Consider the following 25738-nt stretch of genomic DNA (forward strand, 5'->3'; position numbering starts at 1 on the left):
TGATTAAGCATTGAAGAGTATCACAATAATTGCGGAACAGTAGACACATACGATGATAGAAAATCGATCTATACTTACTCAGTCTATCAATAATTTATCTGAAACTACACATCTTTATTACATTTTCAAATAAAATGTCTTGTACATTTTAAATTCGTACCACTTCATTAATAATTTCTTATTTAATGTTAAGTATATGGTCGGTAATAATAATGGATTCAAAAACAAAATGAGAAAAACCCATGTCTTATTCTGCTATTATAATTTTATAAAGAAGGGAATATAATTACTCAATATTTTACCGATAGAAAAAAGATGGCTTATATTAAGGCAGAGACTTAAAAATTATATATATATATAGACTAATCTTTAAACATGGTAACAATCAACAGCTTAGACGTTTGAAAATATTGCTTCGAGAATAATATATTAATAGTCAAGTTTCAGTTTAGTATCATAAGGAGGGAATTGAACAAAACAATGTTAAACTTAAGTTATTTTTTTAGTTTTCTGGCTGGAACAAATACAATAATTCAATTTAATTTAACTATTAAAAACGATTCGGATTGTTTCAACATGTAAGGCAGATAGATGCCAAGTACCTTGCGTGACAATGGACTGTACAAAAATCTCGACATTTACCTATGTTTACTTGCTAATTTTTTGGTTGTAGCCTGAAAGTTGCTGCAGGCATGTCGTGTAGTGATGGGTTTGCCCGTAAAGCACAGGAAATGTAGGATGTTCACATTCCCTGGTAACGCCCGTTCGAAGGACGCCACTGACCTGCTTGGGATGTTTCAGCAAGGATGGACTTTAAATATACGGACGGAAGCACCTGCATGCTGGTTTTCTAGCCTTTCATCGTGTACGTGACCTGGAATCCTTCAAAGTCGGAGAGAATTCGGTATTGGTCACGCACACCATCAGTCACGGGGATGACAAGTCACAAAGAGAATATGGAACAGTTGCACCTGCGACGGAAAAAAGGCAGTAACGCTTAATTCAGACGTGTATTTCGTAAAGACTACTATCATCCAAGGTGGGTCGGGCTGATCAACCATACGACAGCGTACTATTATCTCCTGACACATGCCATCATTATAATATCGAGCTGTCGACCATTTATTATCTGCATGAGAAAGATTTACAATGGCAGAAAAGCGACAATTAGCACTATTGCAATCTTTCCTTTTCAGTGCTACCAGAGAGTATCAAACACTTACTCCAGATGTTTTCTGAAAGTAGCGACTTAATGCAGGTATTTATACAGCAATTCACATCTATCACAAAAGCGTTTTATTGCAAGGAAAGACATTTTCACGACTATGTTAAACTATTACTTAATCATACAGGATTAAGAAAAAGTCAACAACCAAACACATGAAGAATAAAAAAAATAAATTTTTCTATGGAAAGCTGGCACACCCACTCGATACAGCTGCGGTAGGACTCCGCCCCGGGTTGTGAGGCGTGACAACCCGCCCAATATTCGCCACATATCACGAAAAATCTTCTGTAACCCCCATCTAGTGTAGTATCGGATTTCTGTCCACTTTCCCTCACACGTGCTGTTGAGAGCACCCATAGTCAATAAAGTCTGGAAATAGCATTACACCCAGAAGAAGCAAAGATTTAATAAACAGCCGCCCAGGATTTAAAGAAAAGACAATAATTTTTAAATCAACTAAAATATGACAAAACATATTAAATTCAGACGTTTCTAAACTAAATAAAGTCCTTTTTTTTCATATTATATTAAAATTTTGCAAGATTTAATAAAATAAATATACCTAAAAGTAAATAAATATACAATATTTGTTGAAGAGCATTATTTTAAATAAGAATTTATGTTATCTAATTTCCATAATTGGAAGCAATTTCTGCAAAAATGAATCACGTTTGTTTAATATACAGTCTGCTGTCAGTTCAATTCTAAAGAGATATATTTAAACGTTTAAAGTATTGATTTAAAGTAAATACGATGAAAGAAAGTATAAGAATTAAAGTTCACACTTCATCGTAATCTGGAAGAAATTTCAAACTTAATAATAATTTAAATGGAAAATAACACGATTTCCTGATTCTTATGAGCAATTGAGAAAAAAAATTCTCCTTGATAAAAGTTTTGTTCTCAATCTGTAAAATATGATCGCATTGTTTATAAAATAAACTGTAAAGAATACGACCTTTACGAAATTGGTTAAGTATATAATACAGAATATAACCTTATCGTAAGTAAAGGTTATTTTTATTGCATCATTGTAACGTAGCATTATGATCTTTATTATCCCGATGTTTTCTCCGAGTTGACATCCAGGAAACAATGTTTTTCTGAATTTCGATACGGAAAGAATTGTAATAAATAAGAAAGGAAATATGAAATCTTTTCGTAGTATTAATTAACTTTTTAATCAAATTAATATTATCAACTTTACAATATTATTACTTTAACATTTTCAATAGATAAATACAAGAAAAAAAAAAAGCAATCAACCTTCAGCAAGGAGAAATGACTATGGGGGAAAAAAACTAATTGGCTAATGGCACTGTCATTGAATTAATTTACTTACTTCATCAGTTACACGTTTATCGTATGTTAGAAGTAAATAATTACAACGAATTTGTTTTTCATTACTGAATAATCAACTTTTAATAAGTGACAGATGGATATACATATAGGCTATATATTTTTTAAAGTTTATTAATTTATTAACTAAAATTTAAAGCTGCAGAATATATCAAATGACGATATGTTTTATTTATGAAATGATTAAGCGTATCGTCTTTTTTTTATTTTTTTTAAATATACACACACAAACTGTAGAATGAAGTTAAATTGACAATTATAATTGAAAATGCATCATCATCTTGTCTCAAGAATTAGCTGAAAGAAAGAATTTCTTCTATATTCGATAATCTAATTTATTCTCTAGTACATAGTATAATGATACGTTTTAGAAATATTTCAAATTTACGATAGCGGTTAAGAATGTTTCAAACTTTTCTATAATTAAATTTTTGTATAATAAAATGCTCTAAGAATGTATTGAACATTTTAAATTCAATATATATTCAGGATAGGCAGTATTAAAAATTTTCTAGAAATATATACTTAATCTAACTGAAAATGGTGTAACCATGTTTTAAACGAAGAAAATGAAATGAGTGACAGTGATTTTCATGAAACTAAAAATATTTTAAATCAAGTAAATATTTTTTTGTATAGATAAAATGGAAAAAAAAAGAGAGAAAGATTAACGTTGACAGTTTTGATTTCATCTCTAAAATAAGGATCAGAAACAATTCTTTCGTTTTTTTTTACGTTCAATAAAAGCTGCACTGTATTCAAAAAACAATATTTTGAAAATAGCCATTTTTCAGAAGTGAAGTGTACACAAATTTAAGTTAAACAGAATGGATCAATGAAATTCAAAAGACACATAAATCTGATCTACTATAAATCTGAACGTTATAAATGACTATATGTAGAACAGGTTGTAGATCTCATTATAAGATCGTAAAAAAAAAAGTGATAAAAGTCAAGGATAGTAGTGCAAATCTTTGTCATAGAGAGATACAAGTATATTATCATCACACATAAATATTTGATAGTTTTTATAAAACCATATTCAATGCTTTAGGGATACAAATTAATTAATTCTACTTGCTTTTTTTAAAAAATAATACTAGTTTTCATTATGAATGATTATATTTAACTGCTTACAGACGTTTCTTATACTTAGACAATAAACATTTCTTATTTGTCATTTATCAAAAAATGTTTTAAGTAAAAATCAAAATGATATGGAAAAATCTTGTGTCTAAAAATTCTCCTTTATACGGGGGAGAAGAACTACTAAATACTCTAAATATTCATTTTAAGTAAATTTTATTAAATTATTTCAAGTATTTATACAAAGAAACGATTGTAATTAAATAATACTAAACAGTATATTCTATTAAGTAATATTTTATAAATGGGAAACAGTAAATTACATTTAGCTAAATTCTATTTACTAAAAAAAATTTTTTTTCTTTATCATGAATCAAATGAATAGTTTTTGTTTGAAGTTTGTTTAATAAAAAAAAATTAAGTAAACAAAAATTTATTTCAGGTAAACCAACACATTTATTTTCGTTCATAGAATAAGTTTGATACTAGAATAAATTTTCTCCCAAAATGTAAATTCTGTTTCATGTCACAAGTTAGAGGAGATGTAATACGACAGGAAAGTGACGTTATTGGTAGATAAGTGACTTTACAGTTCGACCAGGTGAGACGAAATTGCTCCCACTCAGATGAAAAAGACTTTAAAAGTTTGAAAACTATGGATTTGAGACGGAAATTACATATTTTCTTTCAGAACATTCATGTATGAGAGTTTTGATGACATGATACAGAGCATTTAGAGTTACTGAAAAAAAAAATATACGAAATGGTTTTCTATTTCATTACAAACTTTTTTATCTAATGATTAAACTTACACAAGTATACTTTTCGTATCATCACTAACCGAACTGCGTCGAAATAATACAGGAAAACGATAAACCTAATAAAACAATCGATTCTTTAATGGCTCTTTTACACCCAATAAAAAAATAATAATAAAACAAATAAGATTAAAATTGAATGACTTTTGTTTTCGCTTCTAAGTGATTTTATGATCTATGGTAGTCAAAGAATCCTCTAATTAAAAGGTTTCCTTTTTCGAAGAAAAATCGGTTTCATCGATCCAATAGCCACGAACTACTCTTCTACAGGAGATTATCTAATACTAGCACTAGATCTCGCAACAAGTATGAAAATTACTTCTTTACATAACTACAATATTTATATTTGAAGAAATACTATTTCTCATATTTTACACTACTGGGAAAGTCATTCTAAAGGAGCCATACCATTCATACCGACTAGTAAATTAAATATTGTATGCACGACGCATTTAATATTTTAACACAACTTAGCATAAATAACTTTGCAAAAAGTATTTTTAACAATAATTAAATATTTATTACAAACATTAAACTCTATATATATATGAGTTTATATATATAGATAAATAAATTATATATATATATATATATATATAATTTATTTATTTATATTTACATTTTTCTCCCCCTGCCAGCAAGACTAGATTAATAATTGAATACATTAATTGAACGACTGAAGTAAGTATAAGAATTTATATTTATTTCAGTTATTATTCATAAGAATTTATATCAATGTTAAATTTTATTACAATAACAAAAATAAGAAGCATTTTGTGTTTAACAAAAAAAGAAAAACTCAGATGTGGAGATAACTTCATGTAAAATATGATAGCACATAAGAGTTCAAATATCTTAAAAGTTTGTCCTAAATATTGATTGTAGTCTTCGCTTTAAGCCTTTAACATTAATTGAAAAGATGCTAAGAAAATATCAATTTATATCTAATACTTAAAACAGCATCAAAAATCCTTAACATTTCGTTTCAATTTGTTTTTTGAAAGCAATTAGTCGAAAAGGAAAAATATTGCAGATCTAACGAGTAATCGCTTTACTGCTCATTCTATTTGTAATAAGTTCTCTCCCTGACAATTAATAACATCAAAACGTGTATGTGTAATATATATAACATACAATCTTATCTTTTTGTTATCCGATACTGCATTTAACTAGACACTAAGTTTGTATAATTCTAGTTTCTCTTTCTTTGATAAACATATTAAAAATTTACTTAGTTATTGACTGGATATTTGTATTTTTTAAAATATGATTTCGTTTCTAGTGAATTTTTCCAAAAGAAAGACTATTAGATAGGCTACTCAAAACGTTTTCCCAAATCAGATGGAACTAAAGCTTGAAACAATAATCAATAATAAGGCCGTTATCATTTAATACGTAGATGTTCCATTTTATCCGAAATGAGAGATATCAAACAACAGATAGGAAGAAAGCGACTCAAGTCAAGCGCAGACTTTATCACGCTATTTCATCCTCATTCGATACATCGATATTATTCAAAATAACGCTTAGTTTTAGAAATTTGCCAGGCATTCCACCATTCTGCCTCGACGATTAGAGATCGTCATTATATTATCTTCTTTCGAAAATTTAATCATTGATAGAAAAGGAATAAAATAAATTCAGCAATTTTTCATGCATCATTCTTCTCGCAATCGCTATTCATTTCTTAGATTTAACCTAAAGCAAGATTATTTACATAAATTAGCTTTTATTCTATTAAGATTGTCACTTTATTGACATTTTATTTTGAATAAGTGAAAATGTAGACATACATAAAAATAAATTTAATTTAATTACGATTATTTTTACTAGCAACATGTATAAAAATCAACAAATATTGATGTGTATTTGTTAAAAAGAAAAGACTAAAAATTTCTGATGCAAACACACTAGATCATTTCAATAATTTTTTTCCCCTAACAGAACTAACAACGTTGCACTAACGAACTCAAGCATGGTGTTAATTTAATGTTATATAGTTCGCAGAGGATATAAAAAATATGCATTTTTCTTTCTTGTGAAATATGCCATGAAGTTCTGTTTCCTACTTCGTTTTTATTTTTTATTTTTTCCCGTTTAATAGTATTGTTATTTAGATGAAGTCTTAGTTCATTTCATCCGTATAAATAAGGTTATTTTGATAGTATTATATCAATAGTGTAAAAAATGACCCAAATATAAAAGATAACAAGTTAAAAGACTAGACATTTGGATAAGTGGTTCAGAATCATCATTGCATGCTTTTTGTACTCTTAAACAGGAAACTCAGACTAGATCTAGTTGATATTTTTGAAAGAACTATAAAAAACCAAGATAGTTCTCGTCAATTACATTTAAAAAACTAATAAGTAAAAAATACCGACAGCTAACATCCTATCATTTTGCAAAAATGTAATTCAGAATCAAATGATCAAGTGAATACTTTAAACAAGTTAACGCACATCAACTTTCAGCAATTCAACTTTTTCGATACTTTATTATTCGAACATTCTAGCAACAAAATAAAACGAGATACTTTTATCATTTATATTATAGCTGAAGAAATGAAACAATATTTCTTTAAATTTATATTTTCCGTTGAAGTGATTTTTGATATCGTTTTCCTTCCAATATATTACATAGATCTATTCGAAATAATTTATTCACAAGAGAAAAGTCTCTACAGATTACATTCATTTCTAATCTACACAAAATTCTCATATAAAATAGTATATAAACCAATTTCAGAGTAAAGATCTTTCATAATTCCCAACTGAAAACAAACACTATCAATATTTTATTTTACTAAAACAGCTACTATAANAACTTCAATATATATATATATTGATTTATTAATAATGAGTTACAATGCTTTACAATAAAATCATCATAAAGATTTACGTTGGTAATTATTCAGTCATCATTTTAAAAAGAATGAAAATTATGAGCTTTTTTTTTTAATTGAATTCAATATTTGTAAGAGAAAAGGATAAATTAAATCAGAGTTACAATATTTCCAATATAAATTTGAAAAATTTCATCGAAATATGATTAACTATGGCACAACATTCAAACTCGGTCGCACATTTGTTCGAATATTATCGATCCACACGTTGGACAGATCCGTTACTTTCCATTTTTAATAGATTATGTTCTAAAATTATTCACTGAACATTATTCATAGCTTACGTTTAATCAATTTTTATGGAAGTTTATTGCACTCCAGAGTAACATACGAATCAAGTAATAATTATAACGCATTCGCATCAATATTAGTTCCAACAGATCTTCAGCTCGATCTCTTCCTCTCCATAACAAAAAAAAAAAATTAAATTAATATAAAAGATAATCTTTCTAAACGCTACTAACTTAACAATCATTCCATAGCAACCAGCGTATAACTTGTATGTTATTAATTTGTGAAGTTGTCAATCTCATCGCAAAACATTCTAATTATTGTAAAGTAGCTCTTTAATTTTGTTCTTTTTCATTAAGTTGTTCTTTTTTCATTTTCAGCTAAATAAAACCGACTTTTTGTAACATCTTAAATTATCTTTACCCTTCCTATGACCTTTGATAATTGGATTCTTCCATATTATCAATAAATTGTTATAAACAGCATCAAAAAGCTTATGCAGATTAAATTTTTTATGTAAATTTAAAATGTTTGAAAGTTCATATTTATGTTTTATTATTATACAATGAAGTCATTTTAATAGGATCTCTGAAAATTATCAATCAAAATTAATTTAACTAAATTTTCTCCTATAAAAATCATATTTACAATAGTTTTAGATGTGTGTTAAGTAAATTAAACAATCTATTATTAACATAAATAAAGCCTAATTAATGTAAATGAATTAATGTAAAAATTAAAAATCTTGGCTTTCAGGTAATTAAAATAGCATGTAACTAATAGGCTAACTTAATATATCATTGTAGCATAATAAATATAATTTCGTAATATTACTCAATGATATTCCACTGTCTGCGAAACATCTGCCACAAATGATTAAGCATTGAAGAGTATCACAATAATTGCGGAACAGTAGACACATACGATGATAGAAAATCGATCTATACTTACTCAGTCTATCAATAATTTATCTGAAACTACACATCTTTATTACATTTTCAAATAAAATGTCTTGTACATTTTAAATTCGTACCACTTCATTAATAATTTCTTATTTAATGTTAAGTATATGGTCGGTAATAATAATGGATTCAAAAACAAAATGAGAAAAACCCATGTCTTATTCTGCTATTATAATTTTATAAAGAAGGGAATATAATTACTCAATATTTTACCGATAGAAAAAAGATGGCTTATATTAAGGCAGAGACTTAAAAATTATATATATATATAGACTAATCTTTAAACATGGTAACAATCAACAGCTTAGACGTTTGAAAATATTGCTTCGAGAATAATATATTAATAGTCAAGTTTCAGTTTAGTATCATAAGGAGGGAATTGAACAAAACAATATTAAACTTAAGTTATTTTTTTAGTTTTCTGGCTGGAACAAATACAATAATTCAATTTAATTTAACTATTAAAAACGATTCGGATTGTTTCAACATGTAAGGCAGATAGATGCCAAGTACCTTGCGTGACAATGGACTGTACAAAAATCTCGACATTTACCTATGTTTACTTGCTAATTTTTTGGTTGTAGCCTGAAAGTTGCTGCAGGCATGTCGTGTAGTGATGGGTTTGCCCGTAAAGCACAGGAAATGTAGGATGTTCACATTCCCTGGTAACGCCCGTTCGAAGGACGCCACTGACCTGCTTGGGATGTTTCAGCAAGGATGGACTTTAAATATACGGACGGAAGCACCTGCATGCTGGTTTTCTAGCCTTTCATCGTGTACGTGACCTGGAATCCTTCAAAGTCGGAGAGAATTCGGTATTGGTCACGCACACCATCAGTCACGGGGATGACAAGTCACAAAGAGAATATGGAACAGTTGCACCTGCGACGGAAAAAAGGCAGTAACGCTTAATTCAGACGTGTATTTCGTAAAGACTACTATCATCCAAGGTGGGTCGGGCTGATCAACCATACGACAGCGTACTATTATCTCCTGACACATGCCATCATTATAATATCGAGCTGTCGACCATTTATTATCTGCATGAGAAAGATTTACAATGGCAGAAAAGCGACAATTAGCACTATTGCAATCTTTCCTTTTCAGTGCTACCAGAGAGTATCAAACACTTACTCCAGATGTTTTCTGAAAGTAGCGACTTAATGCAGGTATTTATACAGCAATTCACATCTATCACAAAAGCGTTTTATTGCAAGGAAAGACATTTTCACGACTATGTTAAACTATTACTTAATCATACAGGATTAAGAAAAAGTCAACAACCAAACACATGAAGAATAAAAAAAATAAATTTTTCTATGGAAAGCTGGCACACCCACTCGATACAGCTGCGGTAGGACTCCGCCCCGGGTTGTGAGGCGTGACAACCCGCCCAATATTCGCCACATATCACGAAAAATCTTCTGTAACCCCCATCTAGTGTAGTATCGGATTTCTGTCCACTTTCCCTCACACGTGCTGTTGAGAGCACCCATAGTCAATAAAGTCTGGAAATAGCATTACACCCAGAAGAAGCAAAGATTTAATAAACAGCCGCCCAGGATTTAAAGAAAAGACAATAATTTTTAAATCAACTAAAATATGACAAAACATATTAAATTCAGACGTTTCTAAACTAAATAAAGTCCTTTTTTTTCATATTATATTAAAATTTTGCAAGATTTAATAAAATAAATATACCTAAAAGTAAATAAATATACAATATTTGTTGAAGAGCATTATTTTAAATAAGAATTTATGTTATCTAATTTCCATAATTGGAAGCAATTTCTGCAAAAATGAATCACGTTTGTTTAATATACAGTCTGCTGTCAGTTCAATTCTAAAGAGATATATTTAAACGTTTAAAGTATTGATTTAAAGTAAATACGATGAAAGAAAGTATAAGAATTAAAGTTCACACTTCATCGTAATCTGGAAGAAATTTCAAACTTAATAATAATTTAAATGGAAAATAACACGATTTCCTGATTCTTATGAGCAATTGAGGAAAAAAATTCTCCTTGATAAAAGTTTTGTTCTCAATCTGTAAAATATGACCGCATTGTTTATAAAATAAACTGTAAAGAATACGACCTTTACGAAATTGGTTAAGTATATAATACAGAATATAACCTTATCGTAAGTAAAGGTTATTTTTATTGCATCATTGTAACGTAGCATTATGATCTTTATTATCCCGATGTTTTCTCCGAGTTGACATCCAGGAAACAATGTTTTTCTGAATTTCGATACGGAAAGAATTGTAAGAAATAAGAAAGGAAATATGAAATCTTTTCGTAGTATTAATTAACTTTTTAATCAAATTAATATTATCAACTTTACAATATTATTACTTTAACATTTTCAATAGATAAATACAAGAAAAAAAAAAAGCAATCAACCTTCAGCAAGGAGAAATGACTATGGGGGAAAAAAACTAATTGGCTAATGGCACTGTCATTGAATTAATTTACTTACTTCATCAGTTACACGTTTATCGTATGTTAGAAGTAAATAATTACAACGAATTTGTTTTTCATTACTGAATAATCAACTTTTAATAAGTGACAGATGGATATACATATAGGCTATATATTTTTTAAAGTTTATTAATTTATTAACTAAAATTTAAAGCTGCAGAATATATCAAATGACGATATGTTTTATTTATGAAATGATTAAGCGTATCGTCTTTTTTTTATTTTTTTTAAATATACACACACAAACTGTAGAATGAAGTTAAATTGACAATTATAATTGAAAATGCATCATCATCTTGTCTCAAGAATTAGCTGAAAGAAAGAATTTCTTCTATATTCGATAATCTAATTTATTCTCTAGTACATAGTATAATGATACGTTTTAGAAATATTTCAAATTTACGATAGCGGTTAAGAATGTTTCAAACTTTTCTATAATTAAATTTTTGTATAATAAAATGCTCTAAGAATGTATTGAACATTTTAAATTCAATATATATTCAGGATAGGCAGTATTAAAAATTTTCTAGAAATATATACTTAATCTAACTGAAAATGGTGTAACCATGTTTTAAACGAAGAAAATGAAATGAGTGACAGTGATTTTCATGAAACTAAAAATATTTTAAATCAAGTAAATATTTTTTTGTATAGATAAAATGGAAAAAAAAAGAGAGAAAGATTAACGTTGACAGTTTTGATTTCATCTCTAAAATAAGGATCAGAAACAATTCTTTCGTTTTTTTTTACGTTCAATAAAAGCTGCACTGTATTCAAAAAACAATATTTTGAAAATAGCCATTTTTCAGAAGTGAAGTGTACACAAATTTAAGTTAAACAGAATGGATCAATGAAATTCAAAAGACACATAAATCTGATCTACTATAAATCTGAACGTTATAAATGACTATATGTAGAACAGGTTGTAGATCTCATTATAAGATCGTAAAAAAAAAAGTGATAAAAGTCAAGGATAGTAGTGCAAATCTTTGTCATAGAGAGATACAAGTATATTATCATCACACATAAATATTTGATAGTTTTTATAAAACCATATTCAATGCTTTAGGGATACAAATTAATTAATTCTACTTGCTTTTTTTAAAAAATAATACTAGTTTTCATTATGAATGATTATATTTAACTGCTTACAGACGTTTCTTATACTTAGACAATAAACATTTCTTATTTGTCATTTATCAAAAAATGTTTTAAGTAAAAATCAAAATGATATGGAAAAATCTTGTGTCTAAAAATTCTCCTTTATACGGGGGAGAAGAACTACTAAATACTCTAAATATTCATTTTAAGTAAATTTTATTAAATTATTTCAAGTATTTATACAAAGAAACGATTGTAATTAAATAATACTAAACAGTATATTCTATTAAGTAATATTTTATAAATGGGAAACAGTAAATTACATTTAGCTAAATTCTATTTACTAAAAAAAATTTTTTTTCTTTATCATGAATCAAATCAATAGTTTTTGTTTGAAGTTTGTTTAATAAAAAAAAATTAAGTAAACAAAAATTTATTTCAGGTAAACCAACACATTTATTTTCGTTCATAGAATAAGTTTGATACTAGAATAAATTTTCTCCCAAAATGTAAATTCTGTTTCATGTCACAAGTTAGAGGAGATGTAATACGACAGGAAAGTGACGTTATTGGTAGATAAGTGACTTTACAGTTCGACCAGGTGAGACGAAATTGCTCCCACTCAGATGAAAAAGACTTTAAAAGTTTGAAAACTATGGATTTGAGACGGAAATTACATATTTTCTTTCAGAACATTCATGTATGAGAGTTTTGATGACATGATACAGAGCATTTAGAGTTACTGAAAAAAAAAATATACGAAATGGTTTTCTATTTCATTACAAACTTTTTTATCTAATGATTAAACTTACACAAGTATACTTTTCGTATCATCACTAACCGAACAGCGTCGAAATAATACAGGGAAACGATAAACCTAATAAAACAATCGATTCTTTAATGGCTCTTTTACACCCAATAAAAAAATAATAATAAAACAAATAAGATTAAAATTGAATGACTTTTGTTTTCGCTTCTAAGTGATTTTATGATCTATGGTAGTCAAAGAATCCTCTAATTAAAAGGTTTCCTTTTTCGAAGAAAAATCGGTTTCATCGATCCAATAGCCACGAACTACTCTTCTACAGGAGATTATCTAATACTAGCACTAGATCTCGCAACAAGTATGAAAATTACTTCTTTACATAACTACAATATTTATATTTGAAGAAATACTATTTCTCATATTTTACACTACTGGGAAAGTCATTCTAAAGGAGCCATACCATTCATACCGACTAGTAAATTAAATATTGTATGCACGACGCATTTAATATTTTAACACAACTTAGCATAAATAACTTTGCAAAAAGTATTTTTAACAATATAGATTAAGCTTTAATGCGGGTTATTATATTTTTTGTTAACTCATTAATTTTTTTAACTCAACAAACTGTCGGTATTCAAATGAAATCTGATTAAAGTGCAATGAAATAAAATAATATATAATACAAGAAAAACAAATTGTCTTTAACTCTGGTATTTTTAAACTATGTCATCTTCGACAGAAATAAAAGTAATATTTTAAATCGAATATATATGTGACAATATACAAAATGAAATAGATAAGTTTAAAAATGATTCATAAAACAATCACCTATTAGGCTATTATTTACTGAAAAATAAATGACTTTATAATATAAACTTGTGACATGCTTTTTAGAATTTTATTTTTTTCGTTTGAGTTTTCTGAAGACTGATTTTCAAATTATAAATAATTTGAACTTAAAATTAATTTCAGTTTAATTAAAAATTAGAAGATATTTTATATTTCTATCAATTATATCAAAAGCAAATTAGCAACAAAAGTTTCTACTGTCAATTTTTTCTGATTCCTTTAATTATAGCATGTTATAAACACGCTATTAAATCCTCAAATAGAGAAGGAATCCTTAAATAGCGTGCTATAAACATGCTATTTAAAATGTCCAGCTAAGAACTATAACTTCAATATATNCCTGACAATTAATAACATCAAAACGTGTATGTGTAATATATATAACATACAATCTTATCTTTTTGTTATCCGATACTGCATTTAACTAGACACTAAGTTTGTATAATTCTAGTCTCTCTTTCTTTGATAAACATTAAAAATTTACTTAGTTATTGACTGGATATTTGTATTTTTTAAAATATGATTTCGTTTCTAGTGAATTTTTCCAAAAGAAAGACTATTAGATAGGCTACTCAAAACGTTTTCCCAAATCAGATGGAACTAAAGCTTGAAACAATAATCAATAATAAGGCCGTTATCATTTAATACGTAGATGTTCCATTTTATCCGAAATGAGAGATATCAAACAACAGATAGAAAGAAAGCGACTCAAGTCAAGCGCAGACTTTATCACGCTATTTCATCCTCATTCGATACATCGATATTATTCAAAATAACGCTTAGTTTTAGAAATTTGCCAGGCATTCCACCATTCTGCCTCGACGATTAGAGATCGTCATTATATTATCTTCTTTCGAAAATTTAATCATTGATAGAAAAGGAATAAAATAAATTCAGCAATTTTTCATGCATCATTCTTCTCGCAATCGCTATTCATTTCTTAGATTTAACCTAAAGCAAGATTATTTACATAAATTAGCTTTTATTCTATTAAGATTGTCACTTTATTGACATTTTATTTTGAATAAGTGAAAATGTAGACATACATAAAAATAAATTTAATTTAATTACGATTATTTTTACTAGCAACATGTATAAAAATCAACAAATATTGATGTGTATTTGTTAAAAAGAAAAGACTAAAAATTTCTGATGCAAACACACTAGATCATTTCAATAATTTTTTTCCCCTAACAGAACTAACAACGTTGCACTAACGAATTCAAGCATGGTGTTAATTTAATGTTATATAGTTCGCAGAGGATATAAAAAATATGCATTTTTCTTTCTTGTGAAATATGCCATGAAGTTCTGTTTCCTACTTCGTTTTTATTTTTTCCCGTTTAATAGTATTGTTATTTAGATGAAGTCTTAGTTCATTTCATCCGTATAAATAAGGTTATTTTGATAGTATTATATCAATAGTGTAAAAAATGACCCAAATATAAAAGATAACAAGTTAAAAGACTAGACATTTGGATAAGTGGTTCAGAATCATCATTGCATGCTTTTTGTACTCTTAAACAGGAAACTCAGACTAGATCTAGTTGATATTTTTGAAAGAACTATAAAAAACCAAGATAGTTCTCGTCAATTACATTTAAAAAACTAATAAGTAAAAAATACCGACAGCTAACATCCTATCATTTTGCAAAAATGTAATTCAGAATCAAATGATCAAGTGAATACTTTAAACAAGTTAACGCACATCAACTTTCAGCAATTCAACTTTTTCGATACTTTATTATTCGAACATTCTAGCAACAAAATAAAACGAGATACTTTTATCATTTATATTATAGCTGAAGAAATGAAACAATATTTCTTTAAATTTATATTTTCCGTTGAAGTGATTTTTGATATCGTTTTCCTTCCAATATATTACATAGATCTATTCGAAATAATTTATTCACAAGAGAAAAGTCTCTACAGATTACATTCATTTCTAATCTACACAAAATTCTCATATAAAATAGTATATAAACCAATTTCAGAGTAAAGATCTTTCATAATTCCCAACTGAAAACAAACACTATCAATATTTTATTTTACTAAAACAGCTACTATAATAAAATATACATTAAAGTATATGAATTAGAAGAAACATGTTATTCTTTCCTCTGTATATTACAATAACTGACTGACTGATATTTAAGCATTTTTACTTTACATTTCTAAGGCTAGTGTGATATTATGAACATATATACAGCTTTGTGAATATTTAGTGTACTGTACTGTACATAAATTAGAAAATTTATACGAGAAGTTTTATTAAACAAATTTATATTTTACTGTGGATATAACTTAAGTAAACGGGAAATATATTTTCTGCTAAATTCATTAAGACAATTCATACTTAAAAAAATGAAAAATGTATTATTAAAAATGTTTAAATATAAATACACTACGTATAACAATATTATAACTATTCTATAAACATCAATTAGTAATAATTATCAATTGATAGGATATTTACAGAACAATAATAATCCTATCAATTAATAACTGTTGACATTAATTAGCGCATTTTATATGTAAACATTAATTTAAGTCAGAGTTAATTTCTTTGTACTTTGTTTACAGGTGACAAGCAGAGCAGAAAAATATTTTGCATTCCTCACTACAAACTATTTATACTTAAGATAAATTTTAGGAAAATATTTTTATATTAATTCTGAATAAATAAAATTTAATTTTAAAGTTATACAGTATATACACGTTGTTATTTTAATAATTGTTCTTATGTAAAATAAAACTTTAGGGACAATTTTTTTACATTACGCTGATGTGGAGTTCTTGTATTATACATAGCAGTATATTATGAAAGAATACAAGAAAGTTGCTTTCTAACACAATTTCCATTTAAATACATTAAATTCTTGAACTCTTGCCAAAGCAAAAATTTTTGTAAACATTACAATGTACATTTCGCTACTTGAACTTCCTTTTATATTTTATGTTACGTGTATCTTAGTATCTCAAAAGAAAGAATTTAAACCAATTGAGGCAGTTGATATAATTATATTGTCAGGATAAATAATTTATTATGACTACGTTCTTTCAATTATGTCAAACAAACACCAAAAAAAAATTATTTTATAGAAGAGAAAACGGAATACAAATTCTCTGTATTTTTCCTTAGTGGAGCAATCAGTTTAAAACAGACTTGTCTTTTCCCAAACCATTCTGTCTACAATTGTAACGCATAGAGTAGCATCTGGAGGCTTAAGAGAATGATTGATCCCGGCTTACAACATTTAGCTAACGTAAAGGCAGGCGACGAAAAGGGATAAACGTGGTTAAACAGATACAGTACCGTTGATACTACTAAACTGATGCACTCTACAAACCTGATTTGTACATCAATTAGCTCGCAACTAGATAGGATTCTGTCCCAAGTCGGATCATATTTTTGAGTTCAATTAAAATAAGAAAAAAGATTATTATTTTTTTATTTGTTACGCAACAAACTTCTACAAATGAAGGAATAAGAGCTGCAGAAACTATGCCCGGAGATATAAAAAACAACAAACATTTCGATATCTTCTTACAGCAAACTACGATAGTCGAACTTAGAAGGCCCTCCAGCAACTGCACCTTGATAAGCTTAATAGCGTCTAGATGACTTACAATCTATGTCGACGGAGATTCGAAGGTTTTATCGCCATCCAAGGCGAACGAAGGAAGTTGCATTGTATCGTACGTTAAATGACTCTTCTACTATAAATGCAATTGCGAGATTCACATTCCTTAATAAATTACGGTAAGACAAACGGTTTAGAAATTCGTCTTTTCAACAAAATAGCTATAAAAACGATGACATATTATTAGAGCACTTAATGTCTATTTTGTTCGGAGGGAGAGTGTTTTCATCTACCCGTTGGTCAATTAGCGGAGGCAGCTGAATTTCTCAGCGAATTCCCCAGTTGCGCCTGCGCTCACTAGACTAAACGGGGAGAAGGAAGAATGCTCTCCTTTAACAACCAATCGTGTTGAGGACGTTGATCAAAGTGAATGGACTTTTGTCTGATGACGAGTTATTCGATGACTCACTGCTTAACAACGCCAAATTCTTGCGTAAACAGGAAAGGAGTGCCGTCAATACCGAATATTTCGATAAAATGTACCGACTAAATGGTAGATTTCAGAGGTGGGACGTTAATCCGGCTGATGTCACCCCCAGACGGTCCCGGAAGACAGACGTCATAAGGAACTACTCTTCTACAATCCAGTGTCTGGTTTCGTGTGTGGGAGAGACATAATTCCGAGAACAGTGTCATTCTTTGTCCTGGATTAAAGGCGATAGACTAACAAAAAAGAATTAAACAGTTTATAAATTTACATTAATATAACGGAACGACAAAGAACTAATTATATAAAACCGTGATCTCTATTATGGAAATGTAAAATCCTTTAATTTCACTTTGCGTCATTTAAACGTACTAAAATTTCTTTTCACTACGACACGGTACTGCAAAACGGTACGTGCTCTTCTGCAACCTAGTACGAAAAGAAAGGAGATTGATGGTTCGAGGTTGCAGACGATGGCACTACTCTAGCGTCAGGTTATGTGCCGCTTGGCCTGTTACCTGATGAATATGCTCTTTACACAGCCAGGCCGAGGGGATAGGTACGGTCCGATGGCAAATCTTGCCGTACCACTCGCAACTCCGACTATAGTAATGCTTACAATCATCGATAATTGAATAAGTCAGACTGCCAACCACGACTTTCGCCCAATAAAACAAAAGCTCTTATTTAACCTACTTATTGAAAATAGTGAACATCACTTCGATGACGACTGAATTATGATTTCCCTAATTTAGTATTCCGCTGCATACGCACGCAGTTGTCTATTATTTGTCATAATTGTGTGCCTTACATTTTTATAACTTTTACCGACGAAAATTATGCATTAACAAGTACAACCTATTAATTTTTACTATTATTATTTTTAATTAACATTCAAAATATATTCTGAATTTTATTTCTCGGAGTTTACAAAATATTATTCGTTCGCTTAAAGATTATTTTGGGAGATTAAATAAACCTTTACATTATAATTAATGAATGCCACAAACTAAGAATGTCATCAAACAAGAAAGTCATTCCGCGATGAAAATAAAAAAAAAAAGAGAGAACAAACAGTGTGTATTTTTTATATTGATTTTCGGTCTTAAGAGTGATGGTTTAAATCGTTAAGAGTCTAGGTGCACGCAAAACTAGTAAAAGAATTACAAAAAGATGTGTCCGCTTCTGGAGTTTAGAATACCTGCATACTCATACGAACACACATTATCAAACAGTAAAGAGGAAAGATAAATAATCTAAATTTAAATTAAACATAAATTATCGAATGAAAAATATACAAATAATTTCATAAACTGACAATAACTCTTGGATTTTAGCCAAAAAATAAAGTAAACAGTCTGAACGATTAATCCAGACACAGAATATTTATGTGGAAAGTCTTTCTAATCGCAGTGACAGGCAAAGTAGACAACCGTTGTGCTGTTTTTAACTCAAACCGGTTTCTTACACACGGCCATCTTCCAATTGGTTGGTCAGCGAACTGGTTTTAGAAGAAACAGCACAACAGATGAAAAATAGTTTTTGTTCACAAACTCCCTTCGTTTTTGTAGAAATAAAAACGTTAGGAAATTATTTTTGTGAATTACAGTTAATACGTGTTTCAAGTCTGAAATTATTTTTATCTCATGACAAAATACGCTTAGAATAAAGAATAGAATTATGTAATTTGAACTGTGTGTAAAATTAAACTTGAGTAAGGTAGTATTTAATTCATTGTATTTTTTTATGGTTAAACAATAAAAAACAAAGAAAAAACGTTGTTGCTATAAATAACTACTGTAAGTCGATTAAGAAATTCTCAAGAAAGAGGGGATTGTATGGGATTGATTAAAATATGCTGTTTAAGATTACTATTTTAATTAATAAATGTAAACTTACCTTGAAATCCTGGAATGCCTATTAAAACCCAAAAATCTATAGTTTTTTCTTTTTCTAACTGTTCGTAGTCCCAAGGTTCCTTTACTTTAACACTTCCATTTTCCTCAATGTCTATCCAACGATTTATACCTTCTAATTTAAATGTTTCTTCGTTATTTCGTTTCTCTAAATGAAACATTATTTTACCCTTGATACTTCCATCTGTTTCTTTATACTCATAAGTCTTTGTAGGTCTACCCGATCTTTTACTACGCACTAATATAACTTGATTTTCTGTTGTATTTTCGTTGACTTTCTTATGGCTGTATACTTCAATTATAACTGGAACAGGATTACTTGTTAAACGTGGTTTACGATTATCGTGAGCTTCCACTAGGAATTTGTAAGTTTTCAGCTGTGGTTTTTCCAATAATAATATCTGTCCTGTTTTTGGAATAATAGTAAACACCGAATGCTTTTTTGAAAAATGATATACAGGTTGATCACCATCAGCATCCACTGCAATTATCTTTCCAATAACTTTGTGTAGCTCTGTAGAATCTGGTATTTGGAATTTATAACTATTCTTTAATAAATGAGGAGGATTATCATTTACATCCTCAACTTTTATCCTAATGAAAGTCTTTGCACTATCACCTTTACTATTAGATGCTTCTAAAGTCAGATTGTATTCCTCTCTAGTTTCACGATCCAATGAATTATTTGTATATATAATGAGATTTGTATCATTTGCTGATTGTTGCCTGATCGAAAATGAATTATCTTCATTTCCATCTATAAACTGATATTTTACTTGATCCTTTGGATCAGTTGTTGCAAAAAATAAATCCAAACCTTCTACTTCAGAACCTTTTGGTTCATTCTCTGTTACACTTCCTAAATATGTATCCTTTATAAATTTTAACATCTTGTCTTTTTCCATTACATGAATGATTAAATTTTTTTCTACAGTTCTGTTAGGATAATCTTCTCTAACAATCAAAGTAAATGGGGAATCTATAAAATGAGCTATACTAGCTGTTGGAACCAGAACACCATCACTGAATATGGTAAAATAATTTGAAAATTCATTATTGATAAGACTAAATGACTGACCCCTATTTATTAACTTCTTTATGCTGTATCCAGGATATACATCATGAGCCACAACTAAATGTTCTGAATGCTGTTCATATGAGTTTCCAAAAAAGGACATCACAACACTCAGTCCAAACCAAAACATATTACAGTGATACATGGCTGTTAACATTCCAGTACTCCAATGTTTAAGTTGCACACTTCATAAAAGAATTTTGATTCAGAGTCCAGCTCTAATCTAAAACAGAACACAATATTATATATTTTTATTTGGAATATATAAACTTATTCATTAACTGTTAAAAACTAAACTAAACCTTAAAATAACAAATATTACCAAATATAAAATTCAAAATATCTTATAAAAAAAATACATTATATTATCAACTCATGTATTTTTATTCGTTTAAAAGACAGGAAAAACTTAATAATTTTAACAGTTATCTATAAATTATTTAATAAGATTAAAAATATGAAATGTAGATAATTTTTTACATCAAGCAAGATTTGAAGATATAAATTACTGCATTCACCTTCTTCACTGCAACTATCAAATAGTTTCACCAATTGTAATATAAGTTTCTTCCAAATACTTTAAATGGATTTTGGATATGGGGAAGGAGAATGCTGAGTTATGTGCACAACTTTGGACATGACGTTATGTATTATTCAAACATTCAGTTGTCTCAAAGAAACTTTAAACAATTCTAACAACATTACATTGAACAAATTGAATTCTTTACAACCAAATGCGTACAAATGACACTGCATTTCAATACCAGCATGAAAAGTAATGATTCAGAGATTGATAGAAAACCTTTTTTTTTTTAAGAAAATTAAAAACAAAACTATATATAAGGATCTGAAACAGGAGGAGGAAAAAACAGAACTATAACATGTCTACAAAATATTATGCTACTAGAACATTTCAAATAAGTGAAAAGTCATTCATACACAACTTGTTTTTTTAGTCATTAAATTAATAAATTAATTATTAATTTATTTATTATTTCAAATCTGTTTTTATTTTATTTTACTAACTAACTATTATATACATATAAAATCTTCACACTTTTAAATAAAAAAAGCATTTGAAAAATAAAATACTACCCTATATAAAAATGAATAGAAATTTAAATGAAAAATAATCTTAATTTAAAGGCATCATTAAAATTGTTAAGAAGTTTTCCTATAATTAAAATGAACATAAATTACAAACTGATATTTTTTATTTTTTAACAATTTAGAAAGAGACTTTCATTTGCAATTAATTCAAAGTAATGTTTAAAATTGTCTTCAGATAGATAAATGAATTCAATGCCATCTTTGAAAATTCCAATGTTAATTATCGTCAGTTAGACTAAGACAATCTCTAAAGCTGTGGAATCAATAACTAGAACACATCACAATGTATATTGTTCAAACAAAAACGTTAAAAGTAAATGACATTCCTTACAAAACTATACAATTAAATATTCAATCATAACCAACTTTATTTTTAATAAGAGCTAATTTGAATAATTTAATAATAATACCTATATATAAAAGAATAAATATTTTAATATGTAATTACAAAAGATATAAAGTTTTAAAAAATCCAATTTTACACATCTACAATATCTTTTTATGATATTGCATTAAACTTTCATCCAAATATGTTTAAGTATATCCATTTATATTTAAAATTAATTTACCATAGGTCATTATAATAATAATAATAATAATAATTCTGAAGTAATAAATTGTAGACATAAAAGTATTGATATTTAAATATATTACATAAAATACTTCTAATCTTTGTTCTTGATACGTTAACAATTAGGCCTAGTGTATACACATTTCCTACAACAAAATTGAATTTCAAATAAAAGATGTAATTAAGTAATTATGGCAATTTTCTTTAAATAATAGATATTCAATATTATACAATTAAGTATTAATACTCTTAATAAATTACACTCAGTAAATTTCATGATTTATGAATAATCGCATTACAATGATGATGCAATATATCAAGCAAATTGTTAATCTTTATGCTCCAATGATATTATTAATTGTGTATGTTTATATAAATAAGGGATACCAAATTAGAATTGAAATGATTCCATGTATAATGAGTATCAATTATTATATTTATGATTTGTATTCACAGAGAATTTCATATTTTAAAATATCCAAATTTTGTTAATTAGAAGCATGTATTTTAAATTAAATTAAATACAATTCATTTATACCTCAGATATTTTAAAATACATAACATAAATGAAGTACCAGTAACGTACAATACTTTGAAAATAAAGCAGATTACGTGTACCTTCTTTGATACTAATCTAACAAAATATTCTTTCCAATAATACTACTGTGTGGTTTAGAGAATTACTTTATTATAATTTTATAAAATTTTGCAATTATAGCAAGAATCTACTTATAAAAACAACAGTAAATTATTATAGTATTTTGCTACTATTTGAAAATGCAATCTTTTTAAAAATATAGCATTATAATTTGAAATACTTTAGATTGTGAAGTCATTTACATTAAGAATAAAATCCTTAAATGAAATGAAACAGAAAACAAAAACTCTTTTAGTAAAGTACTTTTTTTTCAATTTCAGTTTATTGAATTATTTATTAAATAATGCCTTTAGTTTCTTGTGGTTATTATTTCACTTTAGAAATATCAAATTTAAAAATTTACTGAATAATCTTGAAATTATCATTTGGCATTATACTTTAATATAGAATAAATAGTCTAATACACTCTTATGAAATTGTTAATGATTAAACCGACAAAAAATTGCAAAATATGTAATAAGATATAGATATATTCAAATGGTAACATTATATTTATATTCAACTTTAAAACAAACTAATACATTTTATTTTTGTTTTTATATTTAAAACTATATTTTGTTTTAAACAAAAACATCTCTAACAGGGAGGTCAATGTTTGATTAAATTAATATAATTTTAATTATTTCCATTCATAATTACTTAATTAAATCAATTACTGGTTTTGAAAATTCAATTCCTTTAAAATATATAATTATTTAAAAGCATTTTCATGTCCAATGTTATAATTGGATTGAAGAAAAGCTTTTGCTTTATTATTATTATTATTATTTTATGAAAATGAAAATTATAAAACTATAGTAAAATTAATAAAATTTCAATACACAATAAATTATTTCTTAATTAAAAAAATATATTTATGAAATACATTTTATGTTCAATATTCTCATCACTGTTCAGTACATAAGTTATATATATTAGATATATCTTAAGTATATTAAAGCAATAAAAACAGGATTATTAAATTTTAACGAATATCTCTAGAATTTAACAACGGAATTATGATAAACAGCATTTATAAAGCGAAAATAATATATATAAAGAATTACAAAAAGAAGAAAAATTCCTATTAAACTTTGAAGTAAATTTTGAAGAGAAAATTGCTTTAAACAAAAAGAAATGAAATGCTCCATTTTCATCAACGAATCTCCATTTCGGAAAATTGTGAACTTAAAGTCATTTATAGTTTATACTGGTCAATGAATCTATAACTCGATCATTTTAATATCATAAAAAGATCTTTTCTCACTCGAAACTCAACTTTCATTTAACGTCTATTATCATTTAAAATCCAATTTACAGGATAGAAACGTGTCGGTGAAGTGATATAAAAAAAAGTAAAGATCTAAGGTTAATACACCATTTAATGATGTAAAATACTTCTTATGAAAATTCTGTAAAAATTTGAAAGTAAAATCAATGTCACGTGGTATATCGCAGTCAAACGATCAAAAGCATTTGTCCTGAAACAACAATCGGGTTCGAGGCCCGGCATAACCCATCCTTCCTTAGACCAAATAATATAACCACGTCCTTCCCAATACTTTCTCGTTTAATTTACGCGTATTTCCGAGTATTTATAAAAGTTAAAAGCCACTCTTAAAACTCACTTACCAAGCAAGCATCTCCGAACGTCAGCCACGGCAGCTCGGAACTGGCCTTTGAACCTCAACCGACAACCAAGCCACCCCATATGACGTCACCAATGGTTCCGGTTCCGGTAACAGGATGTTAACGATATTATTCAGATAGATAACGTTTTCGATTACTTTTTACTCATCGAAACACATCGCAACGACGTTTCCACGTAATAGTAAGTAAAGTGCGGCCACGGTCGATGCAGAGAAGTGGGCGCTACTAAAAGACGAGAGGAGGGCGAGTGTATTAATCTCGGAATAGCCTGGCTCGTACGTCAGTCGACGTTCACCCCGGTTAGAGTTCATTCGAGTTTGGGTTGGATCAGGGAATATTCCCCATCGTCATGTTTTATTATATTTTCCTGAAAGGGAATTTTCTGGATATGAGGTAAATATAATACGCCTCTAGTTTATATAGATAAATCTAATGGATTTCGTCTTGAGTAAGCCATACTTTGATTATTTAAAGAAAATACTTTCTTAACTCCGTTATTTAAAAAAAAAATAAAAAATAATAATAATAAAAGTAAAGGGATTTTTTTTCAAAAAAAAACATTAATTTTTTATTATAAACAAAATTTAAAATATTTTTTAAATAAAATAATTAACGTGCATAATTAATTTGTGTAAATAAAGTTAAATTACTTTTCCGGACTTAAATGACTAATTAGTGAGATTCTCCCTACTTAGGGAATTTATGTTTGGAGAAGGGGAAAACCAATAGAAAAAGGTGATATCCGGGGGAAAAAATGCCGTGTTTTCGCCTCCCAATTCATTATCTCGACTTAAAAGGGAAAAGAAATAAATATTTATCCTTTTCAGTAAATGAGGAAATGGATGTGGGCAATCTATTAATTTTTTGAAGAATAAAACCCGAAGAGGATTTCTAAATATACATTTTCAAAAATAAAT

General features: G+C 27.8%; 1 protein-coding gene across 1 annotated transcript in view; it reads right to left on the bottom strand.

Moving 5' to 3' along the window:
* LOC111623554 (neural-cadherin-like) overlaps positions 1–25064 on the bottom strand; it is a 203514-nt gene extending 178450 nt beyond the window's left edge. The window contains exons 1-2 of the mRNA XM_023366169.1: positions 24804–25064; positions 19762–21076 (exon numbers count right to left, since the gene is read on the bottom strand). Of these exons, the coding sequence (XP_023221937.1) occupies positions 19762–21010 (1249 nt within the window). The 5' untranslated portion in view covers positions 21011–21076; positions 24804–25064. The remainder of the gene's footprint in view (positions 1–19761; positions 21077–24803) is intronic.
* Positions 25065–25738: the final 674 nt, after the last annotated feature.

The sequence above is a fragment of the Centruroides sculpturatus genome, unplaced genomic scaffold, assembly GCF_000671375.1.
Source record: "Centruroides sculpturatus isolate CEXI.00-Female unplaced genomic scaffold, Cexi_2.0 scaffold16, whole genome shotgun sequence".
Classification (NCBI taxonomy): Eukaryota; Metazoa; Arthropoda; class Arachnida; order Scorpiones; family Buthidae; genus Centruroides; species Centruroides sculpturatus.